At 37.8% G+C, this 17450-nt stretch overlaps 1 protein-coding gene across 1 annotated transcript in view; it reads right to left on the bottom strand.

Annotated features, from left to right (window-relative positions):
- Positions 1-17450, bottom strand: part of CPNE4 (copine 4) — a 354676-nt gene that overhangs the window by 53199 nt on the left and 284027 nt on the right. The window contains exon 7 of the mRNA XM_063114381.1: positions 1396-1494. Within this exon, the coding sequence (XP_062970451.1) occupies positions 1396-1494 (99 nt within the window). The remainder of the gene's footprint in view (positions 1-1395; positions 1495-17450) is intronic.

Raw genomic sequence — 17450 nt, 5'->3', positions numbered from 1 at the left:
TGTATATATGTATATATATATATGAAAGTGTGTGTCTCTGCATGAAACACAAGAGTTTAGGTTCCTTGTGGAGGATACCAACATTAAGAAGGCAAATTTATTTCACAGGGCCTAACAGTTTTAGTGGGGTGAAAGCCCTTTAGTTTAAGATATAGCCTAACTTTTTAGTATTGCACATAGAAATGCTAAGCTTGGGAAAAAAACCAAAACTTTCACAGGACTAAAAAGTCTCTGGTGTGGAAATGAAAATTGTAACACAGCAAAAGTGCTGTCTCTAAGGGCAGATGCCCTTGGTGCAGCTAAACCTAATGATGAGAAGATATGTGTGCTAAAAGCTTCAAGGCTACTCTGCCAATTAATGGTTGGTTCCACATTTCACCTTCAGCTGTTTCTCTAGGTTTCCTAGGGAACTAAGTGTTGCCGTAACGATTATCTCATTGGTTCTTTTGTATGTCACATACTTAGTTGTATGACTCCTTTGATGGTAAATTGCTTAAACTATTTTTAAGTTGCCCCTGTTTTAATGAAAATTGTCATGTAGCCAGTTTGTTTACATTTTCACTATGACTGATTAACCACCTGTGTTCTTTTTTGTAACTTTTTGCCTGGACAATAAAAACCAAGAGAAAACCTGATTCCGGGTTACTCCTAGGAATTCTCCACTCTTGAAGGAATTCCTCCTGGGATTAACCCTTTTGGGCCTCTCACTGCTCTGGAGAAATGGGCTTTGAGTAATCCTTTGCATCTCCGTCACCTTGGGAGAGGTGACAGTTTCTGTGTGATGCAATGTGTCTTTGTGGCATGTGGTAGTGTTTGGGTACATGTCTTGGTGACATGTCTAGTTTTGATGAAACTAGATGAAAACCTGGCACCCATAATGAAGATTTGGAGGGTCCGAAGTATGAAATGTGTTATTAATGTCACCAATTCATGGAAGTGGAGAGCTGGAATAAATACTACTGCTAATAGCAGATATTTTGTAAGTGCTAGCTGTGAGCTAGGTGCTCAATGAGTGAGTATCATGAATTGTCTCATTTAATCTTCACAAAATTCAATGAGGTAAGTATAATTATCACCCTCATTTCTTAGTTGAGAACACTGAGAAAGAGATATTAAGTCACTTGTCCAAGGCTACACAGCTAAAGAAAATTAGAAACACTCTCATCTAACCTCTCCATTTTACCAATGGGGGCAGTGTCTCGTCCAAGGTCACACAATTGCTTTGGATTAAGCTAGTACTGGAAGGTAAGTGCTGAAATCCCACCATGCTTCATTCTTACCACATTCGATCATATACTGATGTCTTGCCTCTTGCTGTTTTGTTTGTAGCTGGGAGGAGCTAAGGACCCATCAGAGAGAGTGTCTGGGGCAATACCAGGAGTGTTTACCACATACCTGTTTCCCTTCCATTGCTCCTCTCATCTCCTTGAATGTCGAGGTGAATTCTCCAATGAAGTCATGCTTGCCATTGGAGTCCCAGTCCCATACTATGCACTGCAAGAGAAAAAAATTATTATTTTTCTTTTTTTAAATTAAGAATGCAGCCACAGCAGCTGAAGGCAGAGTGAACTTTATGGGGAGGAGTCAATGAAAGATGTTTGGTCTGGAACAAAAGCCCAGGAGTCTGGGATTGTGGCATATGAGATGTAATATTCCTTTGGTTTCTCTAGTCCTTTACTTGGCCTTTTTGCCACAATCTCCAAACAGCCCTGATGCAGCAGTGACTGCAATAATTTGCTCATTTTTCAGATAAGGTCAGTAAGATCCAAAGAAGATAAGTGACTGGCCAAAGGGACCATCCGGTGAATGACAACCTGGCACTTGAAGGTAGGTGTCCTGCCTCCAATCACAGTGCTCTTTAGCCCCTAGCAGATAGCTTTCTTGGTTTATAGCTGAAATCAGATGCTTGAGTCCATGTCTGTGCCTTCCACAATGGCAGCTTTGGTTTAATGACTTAAATGGGACCATATTAATCACATTTTTTTCCTTTTAATTTTTCTGAAGGCAAAAGAGCACTGCCAACAAAAATGAGTAAGAAGGTAATAAAGTGAAACCTTTAACTGCACCCACATGAAAAATGGAGACGGATAGGCCACACAGGTAAATATTACACATCTATCGTATATAAGATGTGACCATTCACCTTTTTAAAAAAATTTTATTTTATTTTGTCAATAAACAATGTGGTCGATTATTGTGGCCCATTACCAAAACCTCCCGCCCCCTCCTCCCCCAAACAATGTCCTTTCTGTTCACTTGTCGTATCAACTTCAAGGAATTGTAATTGTTGTGTCTTCTTCCCCCCCCGCCCCGCCCCAGTTTTTTTTGTGTATTTATTTATTTATTTTTGGCTCCCACAAATAAGTGAGAACATGTGATATTTCTCTTTCTGTGCCTGACTTGTTTCACTTAATTCTCTCTAGGTCCATCCATGTCGTTGCAAATGGCAGTATTTCATTCTCTTGCATAGCAGAGTAGTGTTACACAATGACCATTCACTTTTAACAAGAGGGCTCTTTTCAACAATGTTAAGGTTAAATTCTGGGCTCCCAAGTGACACTATGTAGAGTGACAAGACCAAATCAGCAGCAATCCCTCTGTCTGGTCACATGGCTAAGAGAAGACGAAGGTCCCCATTTTGTCCAGGGCAGAAGTTGGACTGGGGTCTCAAGCACCTTAGGTATCACTTTTACATCTTAAGCCAATGATTTGCAGCAAAGAAGTCCCAGACCTCAGATAATATCGAGACAGCAGAGGGAACCTTTTACTCAGAGGTTTTCCTTGGGAAATCGTGGATCTAAGAGGCAGCCTGGTCCTTCCTCAGGATACAGATCCCACTGGCCAGTCCTGCCTCAAAACCTGACTTGTAAATCTGTTCCCAGATCCTGTGGGATGCTCCACAGATATACAATGAAATACATCTAAAATGAAACATGACTTTTCTCCTAAATTTATTCCTATGCATTTATTTTCTGTCACAGTGAGATGCACCAGTCCTCACCCCGTTGATACAAATGGAAAACCGGGCATCATTCCCAATATTCTTCTTGCTCCTCGGCCTCCCACATCAGGTCCTCTCCATCCTGCCTCCTAAATGCGGCTTCCCTCCAGCACTTCTGTCCCTTCCTATTGTTCCTTCTCAGCTTCGTTACAGCACCCGTCTCCCAGCTTGTCTGCTTGCACTCCCCTTCCCCCTGTAATCCACTAATCATGTTAATTTCCTGCTTGAAATCAAAATGTACGTAGGCTAACAGGTCTTCAGAAGACTTTCATGGTCTGACCCCCTCAATATTCCCATATTCCCAATTCACCCTTTATGATCTATGCTTACAAAATTTTAAAGTTTCTCTAATATGGGATACGGGGTTGGTAGGAATAAAAATCATTTACTTAGGCTTTTTTTTTTTTTGAGGAGTCTTAAAGAAAAACTAATTTCTCAGCCTCTACTGTCTTTAAATGTGGAGGACTCGGCAGATAATATTTTTGCTTAGAAAACATAATAATAAACTCTTTGGTTAGAAAAGAGAATGCATTAGGATAAATCAGATTGGAAGAGGTTAAGACAAAGGGAGCTAAGTTGCTCAGATGAAAAAAGTAATGGTCAAGCTGAGTTTTCTGTTTGGTAACTAGAGACAGAGGTGGGAACCCAGGGCTGTGGGTTGAGAAGAAATTAGGGAAGGTTTCATCAGAGGGTGGAAGATTAACCCAGCATTGGGGTAGGAGGAGGTGAGAGGCAGTTTAGAAACTGTGCAAACTGTGATGTCTAATTCTCAAGGCCAGGTTATTCATATATCTCTGCGAACCCCGCCCAATTGCTCCTCTTCCCATTATCCCTGAAACTCCAGTAAATCTGTAACTCATAATAGCATTAATGCTGACAGTGACACGGAAAATAAAGGAGAGGAGCTGTGTCTGTGTTTTGCAGGCTAGTGGACCAGAGAGCAATGTGAGATTCTCACAACAATGACTGGGAATTGAGCTGGGAGCAGAAATGTAGAGATAGAGAAAGAGCGTGGCAGGGGAACCCTAGGAGTGGAACTCCCCAGAAATGCTGTGGAAGGATGTCCACTTCTGCAGTTACATGGAATTAGAATTCAAGTAATTTTATTTAGATTTTTAAAACAAAGTTTGGCCCCAGAAAGTTAGAGAATTACAATTACAATTCAGTTAAAATCATTACTCAATTTACACTAACATTTTGGTCATTATGTGTTTACTCAATTGATAGATGCTAAAAGCAAATTGCTATCATGCGAATGTCTGAAAGTTCTTTCAATTAACAAAAAATGACCCTTGAGCTTATAAAGTTTGCCTTAACTAATGTCACTAAATATTTCTGGTTTTCTTTGCAATCAGATGATAGGATTACACCAGGCATACCTTGGAGATATTGCAGGATCAGTTCCAGATCACCACAATAAAACAAATATCACAATAAAGCAACTTACACCAATTTTTCAGTTTCCCAGTACATATAAGTTATATTTACACAATACTATAGTCTATCAAGTGAGCAATAGCAGTATGTCTGAAAAAACAATATACGTCTCTAAATTTAAAAATACTTTATTGCTAAATGATGCTAACAACCATCTAAACCTTCATCAGGTCATGACCTTTTTGCTGGTGAAGGGTCTTGCCTCGATGTTGATGGCTGCTGACTGACCAGGGTGGTGGTTGCTGAAGGCTGGGGTGGCTGTGGTAATTTCTTAGAATAAGACAATTTTCAGAAAATTGTTATAAAATTTTCATTTTTTCATAAAAGGAAAGAATTCTTTGTATCATGTGATACTGTTTGATAGCATTTTATCCACACTAGAACTTCTTTCAAAATTAGAGTCAATCCTTTTAAACCCTGCTGCTGCTTATCAACTAGGTTTATGGAATATTCTAAATCCTTTGTTTTCATTTCAACAATGTTCACAGCATCTTCACCAGGAGTAGAGTCTATGTCAAAAAAGCTCTTTCTTTGCTTATCCATAAGAAACAACTCTTCATCCATTCAATTTTTATCATGAGGTTGTAGCAATTCAGTCCCATCATCAGGCTCCACTTCTAACTCTACTTCTCTTGCTATTTCTACCACATCTACAGATACTTTTTCCACTGTAGTCTTGATCTCCTCAAAGTTGTCTATGAGGGTTGGGAATCACCTTCTTCCAAACTCCTGTTAATGTTGATATTTTGACCTCCTCTCACAAATCATGAATGTTCTTAATGGTATCGAATGGTGAATCCCTTCCAGAAGGTTTTCAATTACCTTATCAGAAGAATCACTATCCATAAAGTCTATAGCTGTATGATATATATTTCTTAAATAATAAGATTTGAAAGTTGACATTACTCCTTGGTTTATTGGCTGCAAAATGGATGTTGTGCTAGCAGGCATGAATACAACATCATTTCCTTGTACATCTCCATCAATGCTAGTGGGTGGCCAGGTGCATTGTCATTGAGCAGTAATATTCTGAAAGGAATCTTTTTTTTCTGGGCAGTAGGCCTCAACAGTGGACTTAAAATATTTAGTAAACTATGCTGTAAACAGATGTGCTATCATCCAGACTTTGTTGTTCCATTTATAGAGCACAGGAACAGTAGATTTAGTATAATTCTTAATGGCCCTAGGATTTTCAGAATGGTAAATGAGCATTGGTGTCAACTTCAAGTCACCAGCTGCATTAGCCCCTGACAAGAGAGTCAGCCTGTCCTTTGAAACTTTGAAGGCAGGCATTGTTTTCTCTTCTCTAGCTATGGTACTTTCTTCTATTAGAAAGCTATTTTGTCTACATTGAAAGTCTATTGTTTAGTGTAGCCACCTTCCTCAAGTATCTTCTGGATCACTTGCTGCAGCTTCTATATCATCATTTGCTGCTTCACCTTGCACTTGTATATTATGGAGACGGCTTCTTTCCTTGAACCTCATGAATCAAACTCTGATATCTTCAGATTTTTCTTGTGCAGCTTTCTCACCTCTCTCATAGAATTGAAGAGAGTTAGGACCTTTCTCTGGATTAGGCTTTGGTTTAAGAAAATATTCTGGCTTGTTTGATCTTCTACACAGACCACTAAAACTTTCTGCATATCAGCAATAAGCCTGTTTCACTTTCTTATCATTTGTGTGTTTACTGGAGTAATACTTTTAATTTTATTCAGGAACTTTTCCTTTGCATTCACAACTTGACTAACTATTGGGGCAAGAGGCCTAGCTTTTGGCCTGTTTTGAAATTGAACATGCCTTCCTCACTAAGTTTAATCATTTCTAGCATTCGAGTTAAAGTGAGAAACATGTGAGTCTTCTTTTCATTTGAACATTTAGAGGCCGTTGTAGGGTTATTAATTGGTCTGATTTCAATATTGTTATGTCTCAGGAAATAGGGAGGTCTGAAGAGAGGGACTGAGACAGGGAATGGCTGGTTGGTGCTGCAGTCAGAACACACATAACATTTATTGATTAAGTTTCCCATGGGCATGATTCATGGCACCCCAAAACAATTACAATAGTAACATCAAAGATCACTGATCGTGGATTACTGTAATAGGTATAATAATAATGAAAAGTTTGAAATGCTGTGACACAGAAGTGAGCACATGGAGTGGGAGAAATGGTACCAATAGAATCACTTGGCACAGGGTTGCCACAAACCTTCAATTTGTTAAAAAAAAAAAAACAGATTGGGGACCTCAAGAGCCTAGGGCTAGGGGCACTCCTGATGCTATTGCCACAGACACCACTACTGTGCAAGTGGTCCACCACAACTGCTGCCATACAGGTGACCCATCAACCACTCAATTGCATTAACAGAAAGAGAGTCACCAGTGGAGCCTGGGAAAAGAGGTCAGCAAGTGCAGACCTGCAACCCAGTGGCCCAAACCACAGGAAGAATTACACGGTTACATACAGCAGCATACCTGGGAGTGAGAGGTATGTATGTAGCCAATGTGACTGCCTTAATCTGGGGAGAGACACATGCAGAAACCCAGGATACCCAAATAGAGTAAGGAAAACAACTCCCAATCACCACCAACCCATCCCCCAACTGGAGAAAGCAAGGACCCAGGAGGATCCTCTGTCTGTAAGAAACAGGAAAGAGAAACCCCACTCAGAATCACCCATTCAAACTGAGGAGTTCCCGTATACCCCAGTGTATGCATCAGGGTCACAGAATGCTAGCTGGGGTGTCAACAAATCCACCCAGGGTCACCCACCCCAGCCAAAAAGTGACAGGGCACCAAGGCGCTTCTCCCAAGAACTCAAGAGCTTTCCCACATCCTTGATGAACCAACACAGTGTCACTAACCTCAGCAAGGAATCACTAAACACCTCAATGTGTATGCCACAGAGGCATTCATATGTAACTCCAACACTGAATATGACTGAAATACCCACACAGAGACTACACTACTGTGTCTACCCAGAACAAACAACAACACACACTACTCAATTATTATAAAACACAACTATAGGAGAAAGTCTCTCTCCTCAAAGCCCACTCCAAAGTAACAGAAGAAGCAACTGCTCTACCAGATGACCACACATCAATATAGAGATACAAGAAATACAAAACAAAACAAAACAAACAAAAAAACCAAGAAAATATGACATGACCAAAGGCATACAATAATTCTCTTGTACCAGACGCATAGAGCAGGAAACCCTTAAAATGACTAAAAAGGAATTCCGTGCAATGATATCAATGAGATATAAGAAGAGTTAGACAACACAATGAAACAAGAAAAACTATCCAGGATATGAAGAAGGAAATTTACAGAGATTAATATCTTAAAAAAGAATGTAGCAGAATGCCTGGAACTAAAGGATTCTTTCAATAAAATAAAAATCACAACCAAGAGCTTAAGCAGCAGGCTAGAGAAAGCAGAAGAAAGGATTTCTGATCTTGAAGATAGTCTTTTGGAAATAACCTTGGCAGGCCAAAAGAAAGAAAAAGAAAAAGAAAAAAGAAAAAAAAACCCCGAAAATCTAAGAAAGCTAGCAGATAACTTTAAGCACACAACATCTGAATCATGAGCATTTTGGAAGGGGAGGAGAAAGGAAAAAGCATTGAAAACCTAATTCAATTAACTAATAGTGAAAAAATTCCCAGGTATAGGGAGAGACATGAACCTTGAGATCTAGGAGGCTTGAAATTCCCAAACAGATTCAATTCAAAAAGATCCTCTCTGAGACATATTATAGTCAAACTGGCAAAGCTCAAAGACAAAGAGAGAATCTTAAAAACAGAAAAAGAAAAGCATCAAGTCACCAATAAGGGAGTCCCCATCAGACTAATGGCAGACTTCTCAATAGAAACTCTACAGGCCAGAAGAGAATGGAATGATATATTCAAAATACTAAAAGAAAAAAACTGCCAGCCCAAGAATACTATACCCAGAAAGGCTATCCTTCAAAAATGAGGGAGAAATAGTGTATATCCCAGACAAACAAAAACTGCAGGAGTTCATTACCACATGACCAGCCCTACAAGAAATCCTCAAGGGGGTCCTGCATCTGGAATCTGAAAAACGATAATCACTACCATGAATAAAATAAGAAGAACAAAACACACTGGTAGAACAAAAATGCAAATGAGCAAGAGAAATTATATCTTACCACCTCAAAAAAAAACAACAACAACACTGAAGACATGAAGACAAACAATAAAAGGGGAAGAAAAGAACAAAATATATTTAAAACATCCAAATAAAAATCAATAATATGCCAGGAGTAAGAGAATACCTTTGATAACAACCCTAAATGTAAATGGTTTAAATTCACCACTCAAAAGACACAGACTGTCTGATTGCTTTAAAAAGCTTGACCCAGTCACCTGCTATCTTTAAGAGACTAACCTCATGTAGAAAGACAAAACAGACTAATACTGAACGAATGAAAAAGCAAAATTGAGCAGGAGTAGCTATTCTTATATCAGAAAAAATAAACTTTAACCCAGAAACCATAAAAAGAGACAAAGAAAGCCATTAAATAATGATGAAGGGATCTATCCAGCAAAAAGACATAGTAATCATAAATATACATATGCACCTAACAATGGAGCACCCATATATATAAACACTATTAGACCTAAAGAAAGAGATAGACTGCAATATGATAAGAGTTTGGGACCTGAACACCCCTCTCTCAGATTGAATGGATCATCTAGGCAGCAAATCAACACAGAAACACAGGATTTAAAGTATAATTTTAACTAATCGGACTTGGTAGATGTATTAGTCTGTTTCTGTTGCTTATAACAAAATACATGGAACTGGGAATTTTATACAGAAAATGAAATTTATTGCTTACAGTTTCTGAGGCTAGGAAATCCAAAGTCCAGGGAACATATCTGGTGAGGGTCTTGGTGGTGGCAACAGTGACATGGGGTTTCACATTGTGAAATGGCAGAATAGAAAAAGCAATAGCTCTTCATGCACTCTCCTTTTAAAGCCCTCAGAACTACACCTCTGACCACCATTATAAAGACATTCACTATGGTATGGTCTTACAGTCTAATCACCTCTTCAAGGCCCCACTTTTCAATTATCATAATAGAATTTCCTACCCTCAACAGTTACAGTGGGCATTAGGCCTCAGTGAGGTTGGGGGAGCATCCAATCTACAATAGTAGATATCTATAGAATATTTCATCCATGTGCATTCTTCTCATCAGAACATGGAATATTCACCAGGAAAGACCAAATGTCAGGTCACAAATCAAATCTCAGCAAATTTTAAATAACTGAAATCATTTTAAATATATTTTCAGACCCCATAGATTAAAACTAGAAATCAATAACTAGTGAAACTCTGGAAACTATACAAATATATGGAAGTTAAACAACATGCTCCTAAATGACCTATGGTTCCAAGAAGAAATTAAACAGGAAATCCAAAAATTTCTTGAAACTAATAGAAAAAAAGACATTTCATATTAAAACTTGTGGGGTACTGCAAAAGCAGTACTAAGAAGGACGTTTATTTTTTTTTCTTTTTCTTTTTTTTTTCTTTTTTTTTTCTTTTTCCGTGACCGGTACTCAGCCAGTGAGTGCACCGGCCATTCCTATATAGGATCCGAACCAGCGGCGGGAGCGTTGCCGCGCTCCCAGCGCCGCACTCTCCCGAGTGCGCCATGGGCTCAGCCCTAAGAGGGACGTTTATTAATAAATACTTACATCAAAAGAATATCAAGACTTCACATAAATGAACTAATGCTACACCTCAAAGAACTAGAAAAGTGAGAACAATCCAATCCCAAAATTAGTAGATGAAAACAAATAATTAAAACCAGAGCAGAACTAATGAAACAGAAACCCCTAAAATGATACAAAAGATCAATGAAACAAAAAGTTGGTATTTAGAGAAGATAAACAAAATAGACAAATCATTATATAGGTTAACTATAAAAGGAAGAGAGAAGACCCACATCAAAAAAAATTATAAATGGAAAAGGAGACATTAAACTGATACCACAGAAATACAAAGAATCATTAGACAATTATAAACAAGTATACACCAGCAAATTTGAAAACCTGGAAGAAATGGACAAATTTTTGAACACATACAAACTACGAAGACTGAATGAAGAAGAAACAGAAAACCTGACAGACAAATAACAAGCAATGAGATTCAAACAGTAATCAGCAGTCTCCAAACAAAGATAATCCCAGGACTGGATGGCCTTACTGCTGAATTATAACAAACCTTTAAAGAGGAATTAATGCCAATTCTCTTCACACTATTCCAAGAAGCTGAAAATATTTTTGTATCCTTTTGTTTCAGGATACAAAATCATCACCTAAAAATCAGTAGCATTTTTATACTCCAACAACAAACTAGCAAGCCTATTTACAATAATCACCAAAAAAATAAAATACCTAGGAATAAATTGAACGAAGGAGGTGAAAAATCTCCATAATGAGAACGACAAATCACTGCTAAAAGAAATGAAAGAGAATGCAAAAAGGTAGGAAAACCTTCCACGCTCTTGAGTTGGAAGAATTAACGTTGTGAAAATGTCCATACTACCCAAAGTGATCTATAGATTGAATGTAATCCCCTTCAAAATACCAATGATGTTCTTCACAGAAATAGAAAATAATAATCCTAATATTCATATGGAACAACAATTATCCCAAATAGCCAAAGCAATCCTGCAGGGGGTAAAAAAAAAAAAAAAAAGCTGAAGGCATAAAATTACTGACTTTAAATTATACTACAAAGCTATAGTAACCAAAACAGCATGGCGCTGGCATAAAACAGTCATTTGGACCAATGGAACAGAGTAGAGAACCCAGAAATCAACCCACATACTTACATCCAACTGATATTTGACAGGGGTAACAGGAGCACACAATGTGGAAAGGACTGTCTTCATTAAGTGGTGCTGGGCAAACTGGACATCTATAAGTAGAAGAATGAAACTAGACCCATAACTCTCACCATATACCAAAATCAACTCAAAATGGATTAAAGACTTAAGTAGAAGATCTGAAACTAAAAAACACCTAAAAGAAAACATAGGGGAAACACTTCAAAAAGCAGGACTGGGCAAAGACTTTGTGAATAAGACCCCAAAAACACAGTCTACAAAAGAAAAATAAAATAAATGGGATTATATCAAACTAAAAAGCTTCTGCACAGCAAAAGAAACAACAGAGTTAAAAGACAACCTACAGAATGGGAGAAAATATTTGCAAACTTTGCATCTAACAAGGGATTAATATCCATAATATACACAGAACTCAAACAACTTAATGGTAAGAAAACAAATAACATTATTAAAAACTGGGCAAAGGAGCTGAATAAGCATTTCTCAAAGGAAGAAATTTGAATGGCCAACACACACATGAAAAATGCTCATCACTCAGCATCAGGGAAGTGCAAAGCAAAACCACACTGAGGTATCATCTTACCCCAGTTAGACTGGCCATTCTCAAAAGGACAGAGAAGAAGAAATGCTGGCAAGGATGCCGAGAAAGCAATGCCCTCCTACACTGTTGGTTGGATTGTAAATTAGTGCAGCTGTTATGGAAAATAGTATGAAAGTTCATCAAACAACTACAGATAGAACTGTCTAATGATCCAACAATCCCACTGAGGGGTATTTACCAAAGGAATGGAAATCATCATGTTAAAGGGATACCTGCTCTCCCATGTTTACTGCAGCTCTATTTATAATAGACAAGTGTTGCAACCAACTTAAATGTCCATCAGCTCATGACTGGATAAGGAAAATATGGTATACTTACACAAGGAAATACTACTCTGTTATAACAAAGAATGAAATTCTGGCTTTCACAGCAATATGGACAAATTTGGAGAAAATTATGTTAAGTAAAATAATCCAGGCACCAAAAGAGAAATACTGCATGTCCTCACTCATAAGTGGAAGCTAAAGAATAAACAAAATAGTAAAAATAGAAATTAAGATACAACAATCACAATAATTCATTGAACTTTCAAAAGGAGAAAACAGAACTGAGGCCACTAGAGGTGGGAAAGGGATGGTGGGGGGGAATTATCAAGAAATTGGTAAATAGTCACAAAACATGATTACATTGTGTAATGTTGAGTGTATGAATTATCCTGATTTGAGCATCAAATATTGCACACAGGTATTGACATTCAACACTATACCCCACAGATATGTACAATCAATTATGTTCCAATCAAAAAGCACAATAAAGCAAAGGACAATGAAATAATTTATGCCTGTATTTCGTTGTGCCCTTTGGTTTGGCTGTGGCTACGTGACTTGTATTGGTTAATGACATATAGGTAGAAGCTACTTGAGTCACTTTCAAGTGGAAGTTTAGGAGCTGGAGTGTGACTTACATATGTTATCTCTCCCCCTGCCTTGGTGATCAGTATTCCTAATTGTTGCTGTTTTGTCAGCCTGAGTCCTTAAGTGAGGGTATGCACAGCAGAGCTCCCAGCTTATCCATGATGGACATATGTGTATAGAAGTCAGTTTTCAGCCACCGAGGTTACTAAAGCATAACCTAGTGTAAGAACTATTTAAATACTTAAAGTGCTGTCATTGGAAAAGGTATTGCAATTTACTTTGACTCCAAAAATGGGAAAAATAGAATTTTGAGAGGAGGTTACAAAAAAGCAGCAAAGAAAGTATTTACCAACAGTTAAACTTGTCTAAAAACAAAATAATATGCTCGTAAAAGAGTATGTTTTACTTTCTAGCAAGAAATGTTCAAGCAGAAACTGTAGGACCATATGCAAAAGATGTAGTAAGGTCAAGTACAGAATGTTATAAAGAATTTGGCAGGGTGTTTTTGTACTTTCTTCTAACTTGGAGATGCTAAAATTATTTTCAGTTGCATAGGGTGCAAAATAAAGTCAACGAAAGACTTAGCTCATCCTGGTTGAAATGCTGAGCAATGCAATGTGGCTTTGGTAGGAGTGATGAGACTCCTTTTTCATTTGAGGTAGGGTGAAGTTCTACATCATTCTTGCCAGTGGACAGTGGAACAAATCAGTGAGCTAGTCATTTGGCAAAAATTGCACAGGATGTGCTCTGTGATCATTACACTGTAGAACACTGTGAATTGATTTGCTTTTATTTACAACCAGGAACTTTTCTATTTGCCAGTCTCTCCTTGTTGACCCCAACACTCACACCTTTATTACCCAGAGTAAGAGACAGAAGGAAGCTTGCTGGGCCTGGACATAGAAAGAGAAAAAAGCATGGTCCCTGGGACCCTGTCTTTGAAACTCATAACTTTGCCTGATAGGAAATACAGCCTGTTGAAGGCATGAGTCTGACACTCAGATACTTACTCTTCTGCCTTTGCAGAAGCAAATAAGAGAAAAGAAATGAAAGCATCTTTTTAAACATTCCTCTGCATTGGGACAGACTGTAGGAGTCCCCTTCTTTACTCTCTTAGATTTCGCATTATGCTTTGGTGAGTTACTGTCTCTTCTTCATCTGCCAACCACATCTTCGACATGTTTGCAATGTGTTCTCTAGCTGGAGTCACTACCTTTGAACCTCTCTGAACTGGAGAATGAGTCAGGCTGGACAGAATGCCTGTCGGGGCTCTCAGGAACAGACCCCACCACTTACATGGGCTCTGCTTCTTCAATCAGCTAGCATTTCTCATCACGGCAGTTGCAGAATTTTGTTTTGACCTTTCTGAGAAGGGATCCCAAAGGAAAGAAGACACGGTAAAGCAGACAAATAAAAAACACTGTCTTTTCTCCTCTCCCTGCCGTGAAGCTGGCTTATGACAGCTCTGATGCGGCTGACAGAGGAATGCATCTTGATGAAAAATAAACAGATCAACCACCCTGCAGAAAAACTGAGACTGAAACAGAGTTCTTGGTGCAAATCAATAAGGGGGCCTTGACACATCAGTGATAGCTCAGCATCTCAAAACTATCTACAAGCCAGAAAGCCTTCTCAAGTTCTTACATCTCATCGAGGAGTTTAGGTATGGAATCTTAAAACGTCTAAGCTCAACAGATGGTCTACTCAACTCCCTCCTTTTACAGAAAAGGAAATTGATGGAAGAGAAGTGACTTTTGCACGTTCACCCAGTATAGGATTTCACTCAGGTTTCTTGCCTCCCTGATTTCACTACTACCACACAAACAGCAAATTATAATAGTTAAAAAGTATATAGTACTTACTACGTGCCACACACTGTTCTAAGCACTTCATACATATCAATGCACACATCACAGAATAACTTATTGTTATGTTTATTTTAAAGATGAGGAAACTGAGGCACAAAAAGGTGAAGCATCTTTCCAAGAACTGCACAGCTAACAGTAGGCAATTGTTTAACTAAGGGAAGTAAAGCTTCATAGCTTGTCTTAACTGAGCATCTTTTATGAACCCAGGCCATTTGCATTTATTGTCTTTAATTCTTTACAATAACTCTGAAGTAACAATATTATTACCTTTTGCAGAACTACCATTCACAGATGCCATTCACAGACTTAGAGAAGGTAAGTGACTTGATTAGACACCTAGCAAGTGACAAAGATGGATTCAAATCCAGAACCCAGGGTGTTTGATTTCTTGGCTGGTAAGTTTTCTGCTATGCCACACTGCCTCTTAATAGAAGCAGGAATTCAGGATCAAGTTCTTCTAAGTCTGCTCTGTGTAAAATTCCCATCCTTTGGTTAAAACTAAAAACTACTAGGACCCTCTGAGATTCATGAACAAACCAAGCAACATAGAAAACCTGAGCACTTCTCCCATGCAAGAGGATGCAAAGACAAGCAGCATGTGCATTGTCCCTGGGGTTCTCAGCTCTGTCTGCAGAATGAATGAATGAACAGGTGTATCTTGAGGAGTAGGGCTACCCCCTCCTGCTCTTATTTTACATTTGCCTTTAACTCATTATAAAAAATGTGCTATGCTAACTTATCATACACTAGCTTTTTTCAATGGTCTTTCTCATGTGTCTACTAGGTTAACTAGTTAACAGTTCCCAGTTATTCAATCAAATAGTAACCTGTTTTGTTGATGTGATTAGACAGTTCATAACCAGTTGACATTAAAGTAAAGGAGATTTTTGTGGTTCCATATAAATTTCAAGATTTTTTTTCTATTTCTGTAAAAAATGCCATTGACATTTTGATGGGGATAGAACTGAATCTGTAGGTTGTTTTTTTAGCATGGACATTTTAACATTAAGTCTTCCATAAACATAGGCTGTCTTTCCATTTATTTGTGTTTCCTTTAATTTCCTTTATCAATGTTCTCTAGTTTTCAGTGTACAGGTATTTCACCTCCTTGGTTAAATTTATTCCTAAGTATTCTATTCTTTTTATGCTATTATCAATGGGATTGTTTTGTTAATTCCATTTCAGATGGTTCATTGTTAGTGTACAGAAATGCTACTGATTTTTGTATGTTGATTTTGCATACTGCAACTTTATTGAATTCATTTGTTAAATTCAACATTTGTGTGTGTGTATGGAGTCTTTAGGATTTTACAAATATAGGATCATGTCATCTGCATACAGAGATAATTTTACTTCTTCCTTTCTGATTTGGATGCCTTTTATTTCTTTTTCTTGCCTAATTGCTCTGGCTAGGACTTCCAGTACTGTGTCGAATAGAAGTGATGAGAGTGGGCATCTTTGTCTTGTTCCTTATATTAGGTCAAAATCTTTCACTTTTTCACCATCAAGTATGATGATAGCTGTTTGCTTGTCATAGATGGTCTTTATCGTGTTGTGGTATAGCCCTTCTGTGCCTAACTTGTTGAGTAATTTTATGATAAAATAGTGCTGAGTTTTGTCAACCCAGAATATCCAAAATGATCTTGAGAAAGAAAAAAAAAGCTAGTGGCCTCAGATTTCCTGATTTCAAAATATATTACAAAGCTAAAATAATTAAAAACATTATGGTACTGTATACAGACATACAGACCAATAAAACAGAATACAGAGCCCAGAAATAAACTCATCTATATACACTCAACTGATCTTTGACAAGGGTGCTGAGAATATACATTGGGGAAAGGACAGTCTTTTCAACAAATGCTGTTGGGAAAACTGGATATCCACACGTGAAAAAATGAAATTGGACTCCAACCTTACACTATACACAAAAATCAGCTTGAAATGGATTAAAGACTTGAATATGAGACCTAGAATGAAACTGTAAAACTTCTAGAAGAAAACAAAGAGTAAAAGTTTCTTGACATTGGTCCTGGTAACGATTTCTTGAATATGATGCCAAAAGCACAGACAACAAAAACAAGAATAGACATGTAGGACTACATCAAACTAAAAAGCTGTGCAGCAAAGAAAATAATCATCAGAATGAAAAGGCAACTTACAGAATGGGAGAAAACTATGTAGCTCATAAAGGGTTAATTTTCTAAATAAATAAGGAACTTCTGCAATGTAATAGCAAAACAAACAAACAAATAACCTAATTTTTAAAAATGGGTAAAGGACTTGAATAGGCATTTTGCCAAAAAAGACATACAAATGGCAAACAGGTATATGAAAAAGTGCTTGGCATCATTAATTATCAGGAAAATGCAAATGAAACTACAATGAGATATCACCTCACATCTGATAGGATGCTATTATAAACATGCACACACACACACACACACACACACACACTAGCAAGTGTTAGTGAGGATGTGGAGAAATTGAGAACTTTGTACACTGTTGATGGAAATGTAAAGAAGTGCAGCAGCTAGGAAAAACAGTATGTGTGTTCCTCAGAAAATTTAAAATGGAACTATCATCTGATCCAGCAATCTCCTTTTAATTCAAAAGAATTGAAATCCAGATCTTGAAGAGATATCAATGTGCACTCCCATGTTCATTGCAGCATTATTCACAATGGCCAAGATATGTGAACAACCTAAATATTCATCAATGGATGAATGGATAAAGAAAATGTGGTATATACTACACTGGAATATTATTCAGCCTTAAAAAAGAAGGAAATTCTGCCACTGTG

This window comes from Cynocephalus volans, chromosome 11 (genome assembly GCF_027409185.1).
Source record: "Cynocephalus volans isolate mCynVol1 chromosome 11, mCynVol1.pri, whole genome shotgun sequence".
NCBI classification, from domain to species: Eukaryota; Metazoa; Chordata; class Mammalia; order Dermoptera; family Cynocephalidae; genus Cynocephalus; species Cynocephalus volans.
Note: the sequence above shows the minus strand (reverse complement) of the source record. Positions and strands in the feature narration are given on the sequence as shown.